This window comes from Cherax quadricarinatus, chromosome 91 (assembly GCF_038502225.1).
Source record: "Cherax quadricarinatus isolate ZL_2023a chromosome 91, ASM3850222v1, whole genome shotgun sequence".
Lineage (NCBI taxonomy): Eukaryota > Metazoa > Arthropoda > Malacostraca > Decapoda > Parastacidae > Cherax > Cherax quadricarinatus.
The window spans coordinates 14,805,734-14,821,989 of NC_091382.1; the positions used below are offsets into that span (position 1 = coordinate 14,805,734).

The 16,256-nt window shown below is 39.0% G+C and overlaps 2 protein-coding genes across 2 annotated transcripts in view; both read left to right on the top strand.

The window, feature by feature from the left end:
- Positions 1–16,256, top strand: part of LOC128688235 (carboxylic ester hydrolase-like) — a 303,519-nt gene that overhangs the window by 207,117 nt on the left and 80,146 nt on the right. The gene's annotated exons all lie outside the window — the stretch shown is intronic.
- Positions 1–16,256, top strand: part of LOC128704824 (carboxylic ester hydrolase) — a 72,722-nt gene that overhangs the window by 35,766 nt on the left and 20,700 nt on the right. The window contains exons 7-10 of the mRNA XM_070104402.1: positions 3,607–3,757; positions 4,568–4,743; positions 5,160–5,316; positions 12,729–12,861. Coding sequence (XP_069960503.1) covers positions 3,607–3,757; positions 4,568–4,743; positions 5,160–5,316; positions 12,729–12,861 — 617 coding nt within the window. The remainder of the gene's footprint in view (positions 1–3,606; positions 3,758–4,567; positions 4,744–5,159; positions 5,317–12,728; positions 12,862–16,256) is intronic.

The window sequence follows — 16,256 nt, forward strand, 5'->3', positions numbered from 1 at the left end:
CACAGAGTTCCATTTTGCATTCCTTAAGAACCCTTGAAAAAAGCTCATCAGGACCTGGCGACTTATTTTGCTTCAGTCGGTCTACTTGTTTCATAACCATTTCACTAGTGACTGTGATGTTACATAATTTATCTTCTTCAGGCCCACTATAAATATTAATTACTGGAATATTGTTAGTGTCTTCCTGTGTAAAAACCGAGAGAAAATAATTATTTAAAACAGAGCACATTTCATTCTCTTTGTCAGTAAGATGCCCATAGTTATTTTTAAGGGGACCTATCTTATCTCTAACTTTCGTTCTATAGACTGGAAAAAACTTTTTGGGTTAGTTATCGAATCATAGTCCCTTTTAGTTTTTCTTATCCCCATTTTTAACGTCCCTCTTATGTCAATATACTGATTCATAAGATGACCCTTACCTCTTTTGATATGCCTATAAATTCCTTTCTTATGCCCTAGTAGATATTTCAGGCTATTATTCATCCATTTTGGGTCATTTCTATTTGATCTAATTTATTTATATGGGATAAACGTTCTTTGAGCAGCATGTAAGGTGTTCAGAAAACTGTCATATTGATAGCTCTCTACGTTACCCCAGTCAACAGATGATAAGTGTTCTCTAAGCCCACTGTAATCTGCTAAGCGAAAATCTGGAACTGTTACTGAGTTGTCCCTGCTATCATACTTCCATTCAATGCTAAAGGTAATGGATTTGTGATTGCTTTTGCTGAGTTCCTCATTAATTTCTATATTATTAACAAGGGTTTCCTTGTTCGCCAGAACCAAATCAAGAAGGTTGTTTCCCCTTGTAGGTTCTGTTACAAGCTGCTTCAAAAACATTCCTGAACAACTTCTAAGAAGTCATTTGATTCTAAATTCCCAATCAAGAAATTTCAATGTGGCTAAAGTTAAAGTCCCCTAGAATTACTACATTATCGTGCCTTGTGGCCTTAACAATTTCCTCCCACAGTAATTTAACTTGGTCCCTATCTAAGTTTGGGGGACGGTATATCACTCCTAGAATCAATTTTTTATGCCCCTCTGAAAATTCTATCCAGGCAGACTCTGTATGTGTTACCACAGACTTAATACCCGTTTTTTTGCAACAGTTCAAGTGATCTCGGACATAGAGTGCCACTTCTTGGTATAAATCCCAATAATCTATTTGCCTTATTACGTACGCTTAGGCAATGCTGTCTTGGTTTAAGGTTGCTGCTCACTATAACCCCCAAGTTCTTTTTGCAATCTGTATGGCTAAATTCTACATCATTTAACTCATAAGTGCCAGGGTTATGGGCACTCCAGAGCTTCAGAACCTTGCATTTATCTATATTTAACTGCATCTGCCACTTTTCTGACCAAGAATTGAGTTTGTCTAAATCCTTCTGAAGTTCCCTAACATCTGCGTTTGAATCAATTATCCTACCTATCTTTGTGTCATCGGCGAATTTGCTCATATTGCTAGTAATACCCTCATCAAGGTCATTGATATATATTATAAACAACAATGGGTCTAAGACTGATCCCTGTGGTACGCCACTTGTTACAGATCCGCACTCGGATTTAACCCCATTTAAGCATACTCTCTGCTTCCTATTTGTGAGCCATGACTCGATCCATGACAGCACTTTTTCCCCAATGCCATAAGCTGCCACTTTTTTTTAACAGTCTCTGGTGTGGTACTCTATCAAAAGCCTTACTAAAATCTAAATAAACAATATCGAATTCTTTATCATGATCAACGGCCTCAAAAGCTCTACTGAAGAACGTTAATAAATTAGTCAGGCAGGAATGGCCCCTCGTGAATCCATGCTGAGTATCATTAATCAAGCTATGTTTATCCAGATGGCATCTTATATCATCAGCTATAATTGACTCTAGTAATTTGCCTACAGTTGAGGTTAGGCTTATTGGGCGGTAATTTGACTGCAACGACTTGTCCCCTGCTTTAAAAATAGGAATTACATTAGCCATCTTCCATATATCAGACACTACACCTGTTTGAAAAGAAATATTAAAAATATTACGCTCTTTAAGAACCCTAGAAAAAAGTTCATCAGGGTCAGGGGATTTATTTTGCTTCAGTCGGTCTATCTGTTTGATAACCATTTCGCCAGTGACTGTGATATTGCATAATTTATCGTCTTCAAGCCCACTATAAAAATTTATTACTGGGATATTGTTAGTGTCCTCCTGAGTGAAAACTGAGAGAAAATAACTATTAAGAATAGAGGGTATCTTTATTGAATAAACGTTTCGCCACACACTGCAACTTCTTGGGATTTTAACACTTGGGAATTCTTCGCTTGCCTAACCCTTGTCACCTACATATAGCATATCACCTACATATAGCATGTCACCTACATATAGAGTGTCACCTACATGTAGCATGTCACCTACATATAGCATGTCACCTACATATAGCATGTCACCTACATATAGCATGTCACCTACATATAGTATGCCACCTACATATAGCATGTCACCTACACATAGCATGCCACCTACATATAGCATATCACCTACATGTAGCATGTCACCTACATATAGCATGTCACCTACATATAGTATGCCACCTACATATAGCATGTCACCTTCATATAGCATGTCACCTACATATAGCATGTCACCTACATATAGCATGTCACCTACATATAGCATGTCACCTACATATAATATGCCACCTACATATAGCATATCACCTACATATAGCATGTCACCTACATATCGCATGTCAACTACATATAGCATGTCACCTACATATAGCATGTCACAGCCACCGGGGAATGGTGTGAGCCCTGCATTTACTCATTCTCCTGAAGGATCTATAGACGGTGGCTGTCATTCAATAAAACGTGTAAAGCCGAGTTTACACACTTCCCTTCGATGGCTGCTATTATTCCCCTACAATAATTCTTGTTCCTCTTTTTTTCATAATTTTCTTTCTCCTACCCTTCATCCTCCTCCTTTTTCATTCTTGTGCTCCTACTCTTCCTCTGCTTGCTGTTCCTTCTCCTGCTGTCTTTCTTTACCTACAGTTCTTCCTCCTTTTTCTACTTTTCCTCTGATGTTCTTCCTCCTCCTGCCTTTGCTTCCTGTTTTTCACCTTGCTGTTTCTTCCTCCAACTTTTGTTCATTTCCTCTATTGTTCAAGATTTCTGATGCTCCTGCTGTTCGTGTTTTCTTTCTTCCTTCTTTTGTTGGTAAGAGAACTGGGGGACTTGAGCGCGTACAATAGAGAGCACAAATGCATCTTTGGCTATCAAAACTTGAGCATGTCAATCATTGTAACACACCTTATCATCTCTAGAAATGAGATGAGGTCAAATTAGTTATATCAGGTAAAACAAAGACAATGTTGCTTGTAATAACACAGACTATAATTAGCTCTATATTTACTGAACCTTTCGTTCATCTGTTTGTTCAATACGTGACCTGACAGTGTAACTTCACACTCTTCATTCACTTGCGTAAAGTAAAAGGATACAAGTGCTAATTAAAGATATACTGTTAGTTTTTTCTTGCATCTTTATTCCTAGGCATATATATTCTTAATGTTATTTGTATTACAAAAGAATATAGGTTAGTGTTATTTGTGTTACCCAGGTAGGTGTGTTTCCCCAGCTGCTGCTGGCACCACGTGTTGACGGTGACTTCCTTCCAGCTGAACCTGAAGTGTTGATGACTCAGGGAAATCACAACAACGTGGACATCATATTTGGAGTTAATTCTCATGAGGGCGGCTTTCGTGCACTCAGTGCGTCAATTTTATTTTTAATAATTATTATTATTACATATCATTTCCTTTCTCAGCCCAAATTGAGGCTAATTGTTGCTCTTGTTGTTGTTGCTGCATCTGTTCTTCCTACTTCTAATCTTTCTCTACATACACTTCCTCTTCCTCTTCTTTTTCTTCATTCTTTGCTTTATTCTATTCTTTCTTTCACTCTTCATCCTGCTCCTGTTTTTATCCTTGTGCACCTACTTTTCCTCTGCCTGATGGTCTTCCAACTTATTTTCATCATCTGCCTTCTGTTCCTTCTGTTTTGTCTGATGTTGTTCTTCCTGCCTCCTTCTCGGCTATTCTTCCTTTTTCTCTTGCTCTGTTTCCTGTTCTTTATATTCTTCATCCTCTAACTGCTATTCATTTCTTCTTATATTATAGATTTATGTTGCTCCTGCTGCTCGTGTTCTCGCTCCTCCTCTTCCACTTTTCTCTCATGGATATATTCTTCGTGTCAATGAAAACTCTAAATGATCAGGTGTGAAGTCTTTAAGGCTATGATTTATTAATTAATATATATGTTTTATATTTCTGAAATATTGGAAAATTATCATCATTATTACTATTATCATTACTCTAGTGAAAATCAGTAAACCAGCAAAGGCTATTGCGCACCATTTGATCCAAGAAAAGGAAAGGTGGCTCCATATTCTTAGATAAAAAATCCCTAACAAGAATTCGAGTTATTCCATGAAGGGTTATATAGTATAAATATCTCTAGAATCTATTACGTCATCCTGGGATGACTTACCTAGTTCTAGTTTTTTGTATTTTTTTTAACAGACTTCTACAGGAACGAATCTATAAAATCAGGTCTTCTGAACAACTTCGCCAAGTTTGGTCCAGCGTCACTTCACTTAGAAGATGAGACTAAACCTGTGGAACTTGCCACCAAGATCTTTGATCAATATGTTGGAGGTGTTAAAGTTAACTTGGAAGATGCAGAGAATATCTGTCGGGTAAGAGATAATTCTAATTAATGCTTGCAATTATCCCTCTACCATTTTTTATTTACCAAATGCAATTTTTTTAATTTTATTATTATTATTAAAGATTCGCCAGTATTCTCCCTATAATTTTAAACAGACATTTGTCAGACGTCAAACATCATTAAGTGCTTTAAAATTCATATGTTAATATAAAAGTTTTTATATCCCCCACCGCCTTAAAAAACTGATATAATATGACTAAATATTTAAGGCAATTTATTTAACTCTGATTACAAAATCAATATTCATACAACGTATGAAATATATATTTCAGGTGTAATGTGTTTGAGAATCATTTCATTAACAAACAGGTACATGATTCATTCTCAGAAGAATGTTATTAGTAGGATGGTTCCCTAGAGTGTGATTTCTTCCTTCTTAATCAGATGTTTAATGATCGTCTCTACAACATACCTCAAGACACAGCAGCCATTATCCATGCTAAAAATATGGGACCTAATAAGAAAATATTTTTACTTGAACTAAACCATAAAGGTCAACGAACATTGGCAAGACCTTCAAACGTCAGCGTTGGTCGGCACTGTGAGTTTCAAAGCCACCTTTATTAACGTAGTCATTTGCATCTAATTTTCATAATAATAATAATAATAATAATAATAATAATAATAATAATAATAATAATAATAATGAGGAATTGTTAATGTTGATGAAGATAGGGAAGCTGTGATTTTGTGTATAGGGCAAGGAGGAATAACATCTTGTAGGAGTGAGGAAGAGCCAGTTGTGAGTGTGGGGGAAATTCGTGAGGTAGTAGGTAAAATGAAAGGGGTAAGGCAGCTGGGATTGATGGGATAAAGAGAGAAATGTTAAAAATGTATAGGGTAAGCTACCTAGGGATTGGCAGAGAGCATGCCTAGTCCCTTTTTAAAGGCAAAGGGGACAAAAGAGAGTGCAAAAAATATGATAAGTTGGAGGCAGTGATATGTTATGTGTGGTGTGAATTAATGCAGAAATGTAGTTTGGAAGTTAGGAGAGGTGCGGGATTACCAAAACTGGTAAGCTGAGGTGGTTCGGACTAGAATGATTGTATCAGCTGTAGTGGAAGGAAGGCGGGGTATGCCTAGTCCAGCAGGCCGTGAGCGTGTTTGATAGGAGTGAATTGGTTTTTAATACTTGACGTGCTGTTGGAGTGTGAGCAAAGTAACATTTATGAAGGGAAGGGAAACCGGGACTTGAGTTCTGGAGATGGGAAGTAAACTCTGAAGGAGGGGTGTTAATGTGCTGTAGTGTAAAACCCTTCTGGCAAGACAGTGATGGAGTGAATGATGGTGAAATACCCTGCCTTGGTGGGAATCGGCCGGTGTGATAATAAAATAAAAAAAAAAGTCTGTTGAGTATACCTGAAAAAGTGTATGGTAGAGTTATTATTGAAAGAATTAAGAGTAAGACAGAGAATAGGATAGCAGATGAACAAGGAGGTTTAGGAAAGGTAGGGGGTGTGTGGACCAGGTGTTTAAAGTGAAACATATTTAGATAAAGTTAAAGAGGTTTTTGTGGCATTTATGGATTTGGAAAAGGCGTGTGACGGGTGGATAGGGTTACTGGTAGGTTACTGAAAGCAGTGAAGAGATTTATGAGGATAGTGAGGCTCAAGTAGGAAAGAGGGATAGTGAGGCTCAAGTAGGAAAGAGGGAGATTATTTCCCAGTAAAAGTAGGCCTTAGACAAGGATGTGTGATAAATAGCACAAAAAGGCTCAATACCGTGATTGGAACGATACACAAATAACCCGCACATAAAAGAGAGAAGCTTGCGGTGACGTCATCGTGGTTGTTCAATATATTTATAGATAGGGTTGTAAGAGAAGTAAATGCGAGGGTCTTAGCAAGAGGCGTGGAGTTTAAAGATAAAGAATCACACATAAAGTGGGAGTTGTCACAGTTGCTCTTTGCTGATGACACTGTGCTCTTGGGAGATTCTGAAGAGAAGTTGCAGAGGTTGGTGGATGAATTTGGTAGGTTATGTAAAAGAAGAAAATTAAAAGTGAATACAGGAAAGAGTAAGGTTATGAGGATAACAAAAAGATTAGGTGATGAAAGATTGGATATCAGATTGGAAGGAGAGAGTATGGAGGAGGTGAATGTATTCAGATATTTGGGAGTGGACGTGTCAGCGGATGGGTCTATGAAAGATGAGGTGAGTCATAGAATTGATGAGGGGAAAAGGGTGAGTGGTGCTCTTAGGAGTCTGTGGAGACAAAGAACTTTGCCCTTGGAAGCAAAGAGGGGAATGTATGAGAGTCTAGTTTTTCCAACGCTCTTATATGGGTGTGAAGCATGGGTGATGAATGTTGCAGCGAGGAGAAGGCTGGAGGCAGTGTAGATGACATGTCTGAGGGCAATGTGTGGTGTGAATATAATGCAGAGAATTCGTAGTTTGGAAGTTAGGAGGAGGTGTGGGATTGCCAAAACTGTTGTCCAGAGTGCTGAGGAAGGGTTGTTGAGGTGGTTCGGACATGTAGAGAGAATGGAGCAAAACAGAATGACTTCAAGAGTGTGCCAGTCTGTAGTGGAAGGAAGGCGGGGTAGGGGTCGGCCTAGGAAAGGTTGGAGAAGGAGTAAATGAGGTTTTGTGTGCGAGGGGCTTGGACTTCCAGCGGGCATGCATTAGCCTGTTTGATAGGAGTGAATGGAGACAAATGGTTTTTAATACTTGACGTGTTGTTGGAGTGTGAGCAAAGTAACATTTATGAAGGGATTCAGGGAAACCGGCAGGCCGAACTTGAGTCCTGGAGATAGGAAGTACAGTGCCTACACTCTGAAGGAGGGATGTTAATGTTGCAGTTTAAAAACTGTAGTGTAAAGCACCCTTCTGGCAAGACAGTGATGGAGTGAATGATGATGAAAGTTTTTCTTTTTCGGGCCACCCTGCCTTGGTGGGAATCGGCCAGTGTGTTAATAAAAAAATAAATAACCTGTGAAGAGATTATAGTATTATATTAATGGGGAAGCGCTAACATGTAGCGTCAAACGAAAAGTAGATTTAAGAGAAAGTCATTTATGATCCAGGGAAGTGAAAAGCTGATCCAGTTCCTTTCCAAAAAAAAGAAAAAAAAAACTGTAATAATGTTGCTAGAATTACTGACAATATGTAAAGTAAAAGGACACAAGTGCAACTAATGTAACATTTTTTTGTGGCAACGTTTCGCTCTCCAAGCTCCTTGAGAGCGAAACGTTGCCACAATAAAATGTCACATTAGTTGCTTTACAAAAAAAAATCGCATCTCATCAGTGTATTAAGTATAAAGTGTTTCTCACTGTTATTATTTGCATTATTATTATTATTATTATTATTATTATTATTATTAGTAGTAGTAGTAGTAGTAGTAGTACTAGTAGTAGTAGTAGTAGTAGAAGTAGTAGTAGTAGTAGTGGTGGTAGTAGTACTAGTAGTAGTCGTGGTGGTAGTAGTAGTAGTAGTAGTAGTGGTGGTAGTAGTTGTAGTAGTGGTGGTGGTAGTAGTAGTAGTAGTAGTAGCAGTATTATTGCTCTTCATAGCTTAATTATTATTGTAAAAATAATAATAATTTTTTATTTTTTTATACTTTTTATTAACACATAGGCCATCTCCCACCTAGGCAGGGTGGCCCGAAAAAGAAAAACTTTCATCATCAACATTCACTCCATCACTGTCTTGCCAGAGGGGTGTTTTACACTACAGTTATAAAACTGCAACATTAACACCCCTCATTCAGAGTGTAGACACTGTACTTCCCAACTCCAGGACTCAAGTTCGTCCTGCCGGTTTACCTAAATCCCATCGTAAATGTTACTTTGCTCACGCTCCAATAGCACGTCAAGTCCTAAAAACTATTTGCCTGCATTCGCTTCTATCATACACGCTTACGCATGATTACTGGAAGTCCAAGCCCTTCACACACACAAAACCTCTTTGCCCCCTCCCTCCAACCTTTCCTAGGCCGACCCCTACCCCACCTTCCCTCCACTACAGATTTATACACTCTCGAAGTAATACTATTGTGTTTCATCCTCTCTGGATGTTCGAACCACCTCAACAATCCCTCCTCAGCCATCTGCATAATAGTTTTGGTAATGCCACACCTCCTGCTAATTTCCAAACTACGAATTTTCTGCTTTATATTCACATTTCACATTGCCATCAGATGTGACATCTCCACTGCCTCCAGCCTTCTCCTTTTTGCAACATTGACCGCCCATGTTTCACACCCATATAAGAGTGTTGGTAAAGGTATGCTCTCATACATTCCCCTCTTTGTTGCCATAGAGAAACTTCTTTGTCTCCACAGACTCCTCAGTCAACCATTAATTTTTTCCTCTCATCAGTTCTATGAATCACCTCACCCTTCATAGACAATCAGCTGACATGTCCTCTCCTAAATATCTGAATACATTCACATCATCCATATTCTCTCCCTCAAATCTGTTATCTAATCATTCATCATCTATTTTTTTTATCCACATCACCTTACTCTTTCCTATATTCACTTTCAAATTTCTTCTTTTATATACCTATTAAACTCATCCACAAACCTCTGCAACTTCTCTTCAGAATCTCCCAAAAGCACAGTGTCATCAGCAAAGAGCAACTGTGACAACTCCCATTTTGTGTTAGATTCTTTATCTTTTACCCCCATACCTCTTACTAACCTGAGCCTCACTATCCTTGTAGAAACTCTTCACTGCTTTCAGTAACCTACCTCCTATTGTATACTTTCAAAACATCTGCCACATTGCCCCTTATCCACCCTATCCACCCTGTCCATAAGTGCCACAAAAATCTCTACCCTTATCTAAATATTTCACCTATATGTTTCACTGTAAACACTTGGTCTACACACCCCCTACCTTTCCTAAAGCCTCCTTGTTTATCTGCTTTCCCATTCTCCGTCTTTTTCTTAATTCTTTCAGTAAAAACTTTACCATGCACTTTACCAGGTATACTCAACAGATTTATTCCCCTATATGACTCACGAAATCGTAATGACACGATTGCAAACAAACCATACCACGGGTGGGGATAGAAGCCGCGATCAGAGAGTCTCAAAACTCCAGACCGATGCGTTAGCCACTGGGCCAGTTAGCCCTCTAACATGTCGGTCTGGAGATCTGAGACTCTCTGATCGTGGCTTCTAACTGCACCAGTGGTATGGTTTATTTCCATATAATTTTTGCAATATTTTTTGTCCCCTTTGCATTTATACGAAGGAACTATGAAAACTCTCTGCCAATCCCTAGGTACCTTACCCTATTCCATACATTTATTAAATAAAAGCACCAACCACTTCAAAACTATATCCCCTCCTGCTTTTAGCATTTTAACATTTAACGTCTTTATCCCATCAATCCTGGCTGCCTTACGAACTTCCCCCACACTCACAACTGGCTCTTCCTCACTCCTACAAGATGTTATTCCTCCTTACACTATACTAGAAATCACAGCTTCACTATCTTTATCAACATTTAACAATTCCTCAGAATATTTCCTCATTCTTCTCGATACCTCTAACTCTCCATTTAATAACTGTCCTCTCCAAGTTTTAACTGTCAGATGCATTCGTTCCCTAGGCTTCCTCAACTTATTAATCTCACTCCAAAACTTTTTCTTATTTTCAACAAAAAATGTTGATAACATCTCACCCACTCTCTTATTTGCTCTCTTTTTATATTGCTTCACCATTCTCTTAACCTATCTTTTCTCTCCAGATGCTCTTCCCTCATTGCACCACTTCCACTTTGTAAAAACCTCTTACATGCTAACTTTTTCCCTTACTACTCTCTTTACATCATCATTCCACCAATCGCTCTTTATCCCTCCCACACCCACTTTCCTGTAACCATAAACTTCTGATTAACACTCTAACTCTACATTCTTAAACTTATCCCAAGCATCTTCGACCCCATTGCCTGTACTCTCATTAGCCCATCTATCCTCATTGTAGCTACAACTAAAAAGTGGTCTGATATATCTGTGGCCTCTATAAATATGTACATCCTGAAGTCTACTCAACAGTCTTTTATCTATTAATGCATAGACCAAAAAACTACTGTCATTACGCCCTACATCGTATCTTGTATACTTACTTATCCTGTTTCTTAAAATATGCATCACCTTTAACCAAACCCTTTTCTATACAAAGCTCAATCAAAGGGCCACAATTATCATTTACACCTGGCACCCCACACTTACCTACCACACTCCTCTCTAAATGTTTCTCCTACTTTAGCATATAGGTCGCTTACCAAAATTACTCTCTCACTTGGTTCAAAAATTCCTACACACTCGCTTAACATCTCCCTAACTCTCTGTCTCTCCTCTACACTCCTCTGTTCTTCAGGCGCATACACACTTATTATGACCAACTTTTCACATCCGACCCTTATTTTAATCAACATAATCCATGAATTTATACATTAATATTCCCTCTTCTCCTTCCATAACTAATCCTTCAACATTATTGCTACCCCTTCCATAGCTCTAACTCTCTCAGATACTCCTGACTTAATCCCACTTATTTCTTCTCACTGAAACTCGCCTACCCGTTTCAACTTTGTTTCGCTTAGAGCCAGTACATCCAACTTCTTTTCATTCAATACACTAGCAATCATCTCTTTCTTGTTAGGTAAGACACATATGCAACAGTTAGGCAGCTTTATTCCGAAATGTTTCGCCTACACAGTAGGCTTCTTCAGTCGAATACAGAAAGTAGGCAGGAATAGTAGAGATGTGAAGACGATGTAATCAGTCCATCACCCGTGAAGTCGTAGAATTTGAGGTTGTCAGTCCCTCAGCCTGGAGAAGTTCAGTTCCATAGTTCCTGACTATGAAACTGAACTTGGGTGGCCCGGTGGCCTGGTGGCTAAAGCTCCCGCTTCACACACGGAGGGCCCGGGTTCGATTCCCGGCGGGTGGAAACATTTCGACACGTTTCCTTACACCTGTTGTCCTGTTCACCTAGCAGCAAATAGGTACCTGGGTGTTAGTGGACTGGTGTGGGTCGCATCCTGGGGGACAAGATTAAGGACCCCAATGGAAATAAGTTAGACAGTCCTCGATGACACACTGACTTTCTTGGGTTATCCTGGGTGGCTAACCCTCCGGGGTTAAAAATCCGAACGAAATCTTATCTTATCTTATCTTATCCTATCTTCTCCAGGCTGAGGGACTGACAACCTCAAATTCTACTACTTCAAGGGTAATGGACTGATTACATCGTCTTCACATCTCTACTGTTCCTGCCTACTTTCTGTATTCAACCGAAGAAGCCTACTGTGTAGGCGAAACGTTTCGGAATAAAGTTGCCTAACTGTTGCGTATGTGTCTTACCTAACAACCTGTCGGTATTGTATACCATTTTGATGTTCATCTCTTTCTCATCATCCGCACTATATCCACGCACATTCAAGCATCCCAGCTTAATAAACATTTTTTTTTTAGTATTTTCTACAGAAGGAGTTGCCTCATACGACATGCATGGCTTACAGAGGAAAGATTCTTTTCCACTTCCCCATGAAGAATAGGAGAAACAAAGAAGAAGAAGAAGAAGAAGAAGAAGAACTGTTATGAAAAAGAAGAAAAACCTTGATGTGAGTATGTGTATATGCATGTGCATGCCTGTGTAGTGTGACCTAAGTGTAAATGTAAGAAGCAAGATATACCTGTTATCCAGCTTGTTTATGAGACAGAAAAAAGACACCAGCAATCTTACCATCATGTAAAACAGTTACAGATTTTTGATTCACACGTACTTAGCATGACAGTAGTATGTCCCTGGGTAGTTGCTGTCTACCAACCTACTACCTACTATAACAGTAATAATAATTATCATTATTATTATAATTATTATTGTTATTATAATTTTCATAGTATTATTATTTTAATTAGTATTATATTCACAAAACATCATTAAACTTACATGTGACATACATAAAGCTTAGGAAATATTATTGTGTACAGGGGTGACCCATGCGGATGATGTGTTCTACTTGTTCACTGGTGGGAAGACTAAATGGAAGCCGCTGGAGTGGCCAGACGACCTCAGAGTGAGAAACATCATGCTTAAACTCTGGACCAATTTTGCAGCTACTGGGTAATGTGGTCAACCATTATTTTACTATCAAATTTAGTACACTGTGGTCAGAGGTCACGTGAGGTCAATGTCCTAAGCTGCCTGGGAATTAGCGTGGGGTGTTACTGAGCACCATGGTCTGCTGTAGTGTTTTCGAATCTCAGGTTAAGGTTTTGAGGAAGGAGGTTCTACTTCTTCAGGAGGAAAATAGGAGGCTGAAGTTTCGCCTAAATGGGTTTGGGAGTGAGTGTGAGATAGTTGGAGCTGGTGAGGAAAAGGACACCAGCAGTGAGCTAAAGAGTTGCAGCTGCTTTAAATGGCAAATGGTTCACAATTCACGAAGAAAGAAGATAAGGAAGGTTAATAGAGAAGATGTGAAGGTAGGAAATCGAATCACTGTTCTCCTGGACAAGTGTAATTCAGTGGTAAGTGAGGTTTAAGCTTTTGAGGCTGTTGATCAAGCTTTTGAGGCTGTTGACTTTACGCTTTTGAGGCTGTTGACCACGATAAAGAATTTGATATTATTTACTTAGATTTTAGTAAGGCTTTTGATAGAGTTCCGCACCATAGACTATTAAAGAAAGAGACAGCTCATGGCATTGGGGGAAAAGTGCTCTCGTGGATCGAGTCATGGCTCACAGACAGGAAGCAGAGAATGTCCATAAATGGGGTTAAATCCTAGTGGGGATCTGTAACAAGTGGCGTTCCACAGGGATCAGTCTTGGGCCCGATGTTGTTTATAATATATATCAATGATCTTGATGATGGAATTACTAGTGATATGAGCAAATTCGCCGATGACACAAAGATAGGTAGGATAACTGATTCAAACGTAGATGTTATGGAACTTCAGGAGGATTTAAACAAACTCTATTCTTTGTCAGAAAAGTGGCAGATGCAGTTCATTGTAGATAAATGCAAGGTTCTGAAGCTCGGGAGTGTCCATAACCCTAGCACTTATAAGTTAAATGATGTAGAACTTAGCCATACAGATTGCAAAAAGGACTTTGAGATTATGGTGAGCAGCAACCTTAAACCAAGACAGCAATGCCTAAGCGTACGTAATAAGGCAAATAGATTACTGGGATTTATATCAAGAAGTGTAAGCAACAGAAGTCCAGAGGTCATACTGCAGGTTTATGCATCATTAGTAAGGCAGCTCAATTCTGGTCTCCATATTACAGAATGGACATAAATTCGTTAGAAAACATTCAGCGTAGGATGACTAAATTAATACATAGCATTAGAAATCTTCCTTGTGAAGAAAGATTGAAGACTCTTAAGTTACATTCACTTGTTAGACGAAGAATGAAGGGAGACCTGATCGAAGTGTATAAGTGGTGACCTGTACTTAACTCAGTGGTGACCTGTACTTAACTCTGTGAAGAAGTGTCTTGTGTGCTCCCCGTGGACTGAAACCAAGATGTCCTCCATCGAGCAACTTTACCAGCAGCTTAAGGAAGAATTGAAGGCAGCGAAGATGGAGATACGGCGATTGACCGAGGAAAACAAGAGGATTCGTAGTAGTCCTCCTGTTTCGAGTCCTCAGGTCAAGAAGGGATCGAGGTTAGTGGCTGGACAGCAGGGGACGACGAAGTTGACGATCAAGAAGACGAATGGAAAGCCAGAAACGATGAAGAAGAAAGAGACTGCTGTAGAAACTCTTGTGGAAACCTCCAATGCATTCTCGGTGCTACCCGACGAATGTGAGTCGACTACTGGGACCGTCACGACGAAAGACAACAAGGAAGGTAAGAATATTGTTGTTGTTGGGGATAGCCAGGTTAGATACATGGATAGGGCATTCTGCTTGAAGGACAGGTGTAGGAGACAGAGGGTTTGCTTTCCTGGGGCTGGGATGGAGGACATTGTTAGCCAGCATGACAACATCATGAACGGTAATGGGATCAATCCTATTATTTGCCTCAGTGCTGGAGGCAATGATGTAGGCAAGTGTAGAAGTGAGGATTTAGTTAGAAAGTTCAGGACAGCTATAGATGTCATTAGGAAGAAGGAGGGGCGCCCTGTTATATGTGACATTTTGCCAAGAAGAGGTGTTGGTAATGAATTTTTGTCCAGAGCAATTGGTATTAATTGTTGGTTGGATAAACACTGTAAGGATAATGCAGTACCATTTATTGACAACTGGGACAACTTCTATGGCCGAAATGACATGTATGCCAGGGATGGGGTTCACTTATCAAGGGCAGGTGTGGGTTTTCTTGCTAACTCAGTTGAGAGGGTAGTTAGGACTTTAAACTAAGATTAGTTAGAGGTATGGGTCTAGAAATGATAAATAATGAGTATACATATATATTGACTTATGCTCTGATATTAAGAATCTTAATAGTAACTGTCATGGAGTAACTCTGGGTAATGATAATTTCAGAAATTGTGTGAAAACAAAGATCAATAGGAAAAATGTGCAGGAGAAAAAACATATGATGGTATTTTATGCTAACAGTCGAAGTGCAAGAAATAAAATTAATGAACTATGTTTGGTAGCATGTGCTGGGAACTTTGATATCATTGCATTAACTGAAACGTGGTATGATTTAAAGAGTCGCGATATGACTGCTGAGTGTAATATTCAGGGATTTAAGTTGTTCTATGTGGATAGATGTAATGGGAAGGGGGGAGGAGTTGCATTATATGTTCGAGAAAATATTAATTTTTGCATACAAACAGGTATAAAAATAGATGGAGCAGTAACAGAATCTGTTTGGGTAGAGTTTGTAGAGGGTCAAGAAAAACTAATTCTAGGTGTAATATACCGACCTCCAGGCTTGGATCACGATAGAGGGAGACTTCAATGGGACGAAATTGTTAGGGCTTCTAGACACAATAACATAGTCATAGTAGGGGACTTTAACTTTAGTCAAATTGACTGGAATTCTTTGACAGGTAATCTAGAGTCCAGTGACTTCATGGAAACAGTTCATACATACAGAAAAATAGCTTAACTCTTTGGCAACACAATGGTATAAGAATCAATGTTCTACAACGTTTCTACAAGAAATTATAGTCATTTATATCAGGTATGGTGGCGGCGATGTAGGCCATAATATAGCGAGAGTCCACCAGCAATATTCGATATAAATGAGTTACTCCTCGTCCCCTTCTTCTATTGTTTGGTATGTGAGTGATAGAAAACGGTGTTTTGAAGAGGATAACTGCACTAGAACATCAGTTTACTAAGAAATACACGGAAAAAAACACGATTTCCGCGCAAAAAAAAATTTTTTTTGAGACGGTAGGCCGGCCGACTTCTAGGCCTATATCTCGGAAGTAACTTGTTCACTTATTTCGCTCTATAACTCCATTATTAATGATTGTATTGAAATTATTTTCACAGACAATATAAAACAAAGTGTGTTTGAAATCGAGACGTAAAATTTTTTGGAATATCTCAAATA